The sequence below is a fragment of the Lolium perenne genome, chromosome 3, assembly GCF_019359855.2.
Source record: "Lolium perenne isolate Kyuss_39 chromosome 3, Kyuss_2.0, whole genome shotgun sequence".
NCBI classification, from domain to species: Eukaryota; Viridiplantae; Streptophyta; class Magnoliopsida; order Poales; family Poaceae; genus Lolium; species Lolium perenne.
In genome coordinates this window covers 353,191,728-353,198,285 of record NC_067246.2, presented here as the reverse complement: position 1 = coordinate 353,198,285, position 6,558 = coordinate 353,191,728, and the positions used below count along the sequence as shown (strand labels likewise).

The following is a 6,558-nucleotide window of genomic DNA, read 5'->3' as shown; positions in this document are numbered from 1 at the left end:
GGATGAGGTGATGGGGATCAGAGGCCCTGCTGCCGGAGAAAGCGTCGATCGCCGGAGAGGTAGAGGAAAACCCTAGTCGCCTAGGTATTACTGTTTACTTAACCTATCGTCCTATGTGAAATATATTCACCTGGAAGCCCAAACCATTATATCCCAAAGTTCAACGGGCCTAGCCCAGACCAGCCCACCCCACATCGCCCTCTTCTTCCCCATACTGTAGTATTTCACTTGGCCGGCCCGGCCTGTTCCTCCTCCTCCTCCTCCTTCCTCCTCTCCCAGTCGCAAACCCCCAAAATGGCGCCGCCGCCTGCCTCCTCCCACCTCCGTCTCCTCCTCCTCCGCCGGCACCGCCTCTTCTCCACCGCCACCACCCCCATCCCCTCCACGCCTCCACCCGCGCCGGCCCCGACCACGGAGTCGGTCCTCTACTCGCTCCGCAGCCTCTCCAAGGAGGACCCGTCCCTCGCGCTCGCCTTCTTCCGCCGCTCCGCCGAGTCGGGCCACCCACTGGGGTCCGCAGCCTACAACCTCATGCTCCGTACCCTCGCCTCCCGCCCCACTTCCGCCGCGCAGCACTTCTGGCCCTTCCTCAGCGACATGGAAGCCGCCGGTCACTCCGTCGACCAGGGCACCTACCTCGCCGCCCTCGCCTCCTTCAAGAAGGCCAGCCTCAACGCTGACTACGCCTCACTCACCGACCGCCTCGCCAAGGCCAGGACCGACGCCCACCCCGTCGCCGCCGCCGTCCTCCGCGGGCTCGACGACGAGGAGGAGGATGGTTCGCTCGATAAGAGGCTGGAGGGCGTCGAGCTCACGGAGACCGCCGTCACCAAGGTGCTCCGGGAGGTGAGGGACCACCCGGCCAAGGCCCTGGCCTTCTTCCGGTGGGCCGGCCGGCAGAACTGCGGCTACAAGCATGAGTCCGCCGCTTACAACGCCATGGCCAGGGTGCTCGGCCGGGAGGAGTCCATGCGGGAGTTCTGGGACCTCATCCAGGAGATGAAGGCTCACGGGATGCACCTGGACATCGACACCTACGTCAAGCTCTCCAAGCAGTTCCAGAAACGCCGCATGATGACCCAGGCCGTAGAGCTCTACGAGCTCATGATGGACAGCCCCTACAAGCCGTCCCAGGCGGACGGGCCGTTGCTCCTCAGGCGCATCGCCGTGGGGCCGTCGCCTGATCTCGAGCTGGCCTATCGAGTAGTGAGGAAGTACGAGGCCGTGTATGAGTTCAAATCCAAGGACGTGTTTGATGGGATCCACAGGGCTCTTACCAGCAACGGCAGGTTCGATGAGGCCGCCGAGGTCATGTATGATATGAGAGCCGCCGGCCACCAGCCAGACAACATTACATATAGCCAGCTGGTGTTTGGGCTATGCAAGGCCAACAAGTGCGATGAGGCTCGCAAGGTGTTTGATGAAATGGAGGCTGAGGGTTGTGTGCCCGATCTCAAGACCTGGACCATGTTGATTCAAGGGCATTGTGCGGCTGGGGAGGTGGACAAGGCTCTGCACTACTTGACAGAAATGATCGAGAACAACTTGGACGCAGATGCTGATTTGCTGGATGTCATGGTCAAAGGCCTGTGTAACCAAGACAAGGTTGATGCTGCTCACACTCTGTTTGTTGAGATGGTGGACAAGGGCGAGTTAAGCCCTTGGAAGCACACTTACAAGCATATCATTCGCGAGTTGCTGAGGGTGAGGAAACTCGAGGAGGCGCTGGGGCTTCTTAAATCAATGAAAGCCCGCAAGTTTCCACCCTTTGCAGACCCTTTCCCTCCTAAAATTGCTGAATACGGGACCCTTGAAGATGCTAGGGACTTTCTCAAGGCCTTGAAACGGTCAGTGAATACCTATCCGGCATACACTGTCTATCTGCTAATGTTCAAGTCATTCTTTGCGGAGGGGAGATATTCAGAAGCTCGGGATCTACTGTACAAGTGCCCTTTCCATATCCGCAAGCATCATGAAGTAACCAAGCTGTTTGAATCAATAAAAGCCAAGACTACTTCTTAACTCAACCATGGAAAAAAGGCTGCTGAGGTTATATCAACACACCAGCTTTTGCACACTAGCTAGCTGCTATTTAGTAAGCTTGGTGCTCATGGGTTTCTACATGGTACTTTATTGATTGTAACACAGATATTTTATTGAGTTATCTTTTATCCCCTTTGCATTTGTCTTCACCTTTTCTTGTACCTTTGCAGCTATACAGATGCTATTTCCTTAGAAATACAATCCGAATTAAACCCTTTTAATTACTCCAGTGTGCTTGTCAAAGTTATTTTATGAACAAACTTTTTCTATAAAGTGCTACAGTCTAGTAGGCAGAATTACAGTGACACTTTCTTGGATTTCTTTATTCGAGATATTGTTGATTGACATATTAATGTTTTGCATTATGGGCCAAGTTTGTGAACAATTTTCCGTCATGGCAGTCCATGGAGCTACAGCACCACTTATCTGGTGCTTAAAATGATGATATGTATTTCTACAGTGATCAATGTTGATACAAATTAGCAGGAAACTAGTATGAGAAGGTGTAGACTCTTTAATGTTTTAATTAGTTGCTGCTTTGCCTTTTAGTCTTGCCGGAGAAGCCATGGAGGAGATCTGGCAGCGGCAGCAGGCAGCTGCTAAAGGCGGACGGGAGGACGGCAGATCGAGCAGGGACTGGCTGGGAAGGAGGGACAGCCGGAGGAGGGAGAAGAGGGGCCGGCGGGAAGGATCTGGAAGCTGAGATGCGGCCGCTGGTTGGCTCTGGCCAGCGGCGGCGTGCTCTTTGTTGGCGGCCGGTGGTATCGAGCGGGAGATGAGGAGGAGGCGCTGGAGCCCCCAATTCCTAAACCCTAACGAGTGGGACAGGTCGAAATCGGAGAGAGACGAGGGACGGAGGGTATTTAGCCAAAAATGAGTCCCAGTTAACTGAAAATTCCTGATAAATCCGCTTGTGAGACCGATTAACCGGCTGGACCAGTAAACACACCGAGAATGCCCTTTTCGTTTCGGTCAGCCTCCGATCCGCAGTTAATCAATTAACTGAAATATCGGCCGATATTTGCAACCTTTAGAATTAAAATGATGATGTTGAAATTTTGTAGGTTTGATATTGTTGATTACTTGATTAGCACGCTAATCCTTGTATTACAGGGGCAGATTGTGAACAATTGTCCGTCATGGGACTACATAGAAAAACCAGTTTACCACAGAATGTGTATGCTTTCCATATAGTATGATATTTCAAACAGAAAGTTGAACAGGATCATTGTAATAACCTGATATTCATATGTACGAATACCATACATCGGTATTGCAAATAGCAGTGTATCATATTCACATCACTCTTATTCATTTTTCAAATAAGACCATAGTTATACAACTTAGGGATATCTAGGACTCCTCCAAGCAGCACCTTTTATTTGAAGTCTCAAACTGGACAAAGCATGAGTAGATAACCATGACTAAGGAGCCCTGATGCTCTTAAGAAGCAAGATACATGGTTGTGCTTTTCTGGAGTCCCCAAGACATATGCTTACGTTTGATGAAGTCAGAAGCCACCGTATCCACATCCTGATTCACATCGTCTTTCTTGACAACATTGGCATGGTTTTCCTGAAACTTAACTTGCTTTGGGCGGGCCTGGAAATGGGTTGTTCCTACTGCTGCTTCTTTCTTCATAGCACTGGTATGGTTGTCCTGAAATTTGGCATGGTTTTGGTGGGCTTGTAAGTAAAGCAGACGAGTGTGAGACATTGGTCTGTGGCTTCTTGATTGATTGTATGAGGAAATGCTGGAAGGGTAGGATTTTGTTTGCAGCTGTGATGTTTTCTTCTCCTCTTTTATAGGCCAATAAGGATGCTTATTCTGAAACGGCAAGTCGGCATCATATTCTCCACTTTTGACAAATTTCAGCGAATCTCTCACGTTCTCTTTCTTTCTTTCTTTTTTCGCTTCTTCATATTAGGTGCTGAATGACTACAAGCTAGGGCTCTAATCATATACATAAGGTTAGTTTCTTTTGCACTTTCTTGTTCTCTTCTTATTATGAAGCATTGAATTGTTTTTCTCCATCTGCTGATAAACACAAGTCCTAGGCATATTATTTAGATTTTATTATTGGGGGTAATTTCGCTGCAGTTAATTTCATCCTTACCAATAGTTCTGTAGCATCATTTTTAATATAACCCAGTCCATGCATCCATCAAACAACTGGAAGTATTAACTTGTTTTTCTTTTTTTCTGGAAGAGTGTCTATCAGGAATGGCTATTGAACTGCTTCTAAGGCGTTTCTATTTTTTTTCTAAAGGTGCACATGAATTCAGAACCATGCTTCGGTGAGGAGATGCTGCAACTATTACATTATTATACGTGTACCATGTTTCCTAACCCTAACCCTAAAAAAACAAGGTCTAGACATATTCAAACCAGAAAAATCATGTATATACCCCCTAACCCTAAACTCTGTCTTATGAAGTCAAGCATGAAGAAAAGTGGTTTTGGGTTTCAAACATTGGAAATTAAAAAAAACTCCCAAAAGCTTCATTTTGGAGTGACTAAGAAGAATCCAGGCTTACCTTTTCATTTTCATGTTTTAAACTGGTTTAAATCTTGGTCAAACCTAGGATTTGACCAAGATTCAAATGGACATAACAAATTCAAAAAAATCAAAACCAAAACACATAGTCTTTTGATGTCATATAGTAAGCATTCAAGTTGATAAACAAAGTCTAGACATATTTAAACAAGAAAAATCATGTATATACTTGGCCCCTAACCCTAAACTCTGTCTTATGAAGTCAAGCATTAAGAGAAGTGGTTTTGGGTTTCAAACATGGAAATTTAAAAAACCTCCCAAAAGCTTCATTTTGGAGTGACTAAGAAGAATTCAGGCTTACTTTTCATTTTCATGTTTTAAACTGGTTTAAATCTTGGTCAAACCTAGGATTTGACCAAGATTCAGATGGGCATAACAAATTCAAAAAAAAACATAGTCTTTTGATGTCATATAATAAGCGTTCAAGTTGATAAACAAGGTCTAGACATATTCAAATCAGAAAAATCATGTATCTACCCCTACCCCTAAACTTTGTCTTATGAAGTAAAGCACGAAGAGATGTCATTTTGGGTTTCGGACATGGAAAATTAAAAAACCCTCCCAAAAGCTTCATTTTGGAGTGAATAAGAAGGATCCATACTTACTTTTCATTTTCATGTTTTAAACTTGTTTAAATATTGGTCAAACCTGCTAGGATTTGACCAAGATTCAAATGGGCATAAAAATTTAAAAAAAAAGAAATAAAAAATTAAACCGAAAACCACTTCTCTTCGTGCTTGACTTCATTAGACAGAGTTTAGGGTTTGGGGTATATACATGATTTTTATTGTTTAAATATGTCTAGACTCCGTTGATCAACATGAATGCTTACTATAACTTAAGAAGCTTATGTGTTTTGGTTTTTCATTTTTTGAATTCTTTATTGAATTTTTATGCCCATTTGAATCTTGGTCAAATCCTAGGTTTGACCAAGAATTAAACAAGTCAAGAACATGAAAATGAAAAAGTAAGCCTAGATCCTTCTTGTTCACTCCAAAAATGAAGCTTTTGGGAGGGTTTTTGAATTTTCCATGTTTGAAACCCAAAACCATTCCTCTTATATGCTTGACTTCATATGACAGAGTTTAGCCTTAGGGGGTAGATACATGATTTTTCTGGTTTGAATATGTCTAGACCTTGTTTATCAACTTGAATGCTTACTATAAACCAAAAATTCATGTATCTACCCCTAACCCTAAACTATGCACGAAGAGAAGTGGTTTTGGGTTTCAAACCTGGATATTTCAAAAACCCTCCCAAAAGCTTCATTTTGGAGTGAATAAGAAGGATCAAGACTTAATTTTCCATTTTCATGTTTTAATCTTGTTTAAATCTTGGCCAAACCTAGGATTTGACCAAGATTCAAATGGGCATAATTTAAAAAAAATGGAAAATCAAGGCACATAGTCTTCTTATGTCATATAGTAAGCATTCAATTAAGTTGATAAACAAGCTCTAGACATATTCAAACCAGAAAAATCATGTATCTACCCCCTATATATCCCAAAACCCTGACTTATGAAGTCAAGCATGAAGAGAAGTGGTTTTTGGTTTCAATCATGGAAATTTCAAAAACCCTCCCAAGAGCTTCATTTTGGAGTGACTAATTAAGAAGCATACATGCTTACCTTTTCATATTCATGTTTTAAACTTGTTCAAATCTAGGTCAACAAACCTAGGATTTGTTGACGAAGAATCAAATGGGTATAAAAAAATTAAAACCAAGGTCTGCTCATGTCATATAGTGAGCATTCAATTAAATTGATAAACAAGGTCTAGACATATTAAAACTAGCAGGAAAATCATGTATCTAACTATGTCTTATGAAGTCAAGCATGCATGAAGAGAAGTGGTTTTTGGTTTTCAAGAGCATGGAAATTTCAAAACCCCTCCCAAGAGCTACATATTGGAGTGACTAAGAAGGATAGATGCTTAATTTTTCATATTCATGTTTTAAA

The 6,558-nt window shown here is 43.7% G+C and overlaps 1 protein-coding gene across 1 annotated transcript; it reads left to right on the top strand.

Moving 5' to 3' along the window:
- The first annotated feature begins 230 nt into the window (after positions 1–230).
- LOC127346210 (pentatricopeptide repeat-containing protein At3g48250, chloroplastic-like) lies at positions 231–2,264 on the top strand. Its single transcript, XM_051372771.2, has one exon. It carries the CDS (start codon positions 295–297, stop codon positions 2,020–2,022), a length of 1,728 nt encoding a protein of 575 aa, XP_051228731.1. The 5' UTR covers positions 231–294; the 3' UTR covers positions 2,023–2,264.
- The last annotated feature ends 4,294 nt before the right edge of the window (positions 2,265–6,558 follow it).

What these genes read in the sequence shown, in the direction of transcription:
- LOC127346210 (XM_051372771.2), top strand. Translation starts at nt 295, where the DNA reads ATGGCGCCGCCGCCTGCCTCCTCCCACCTCCGTCTCCTCCTCCTCCGC.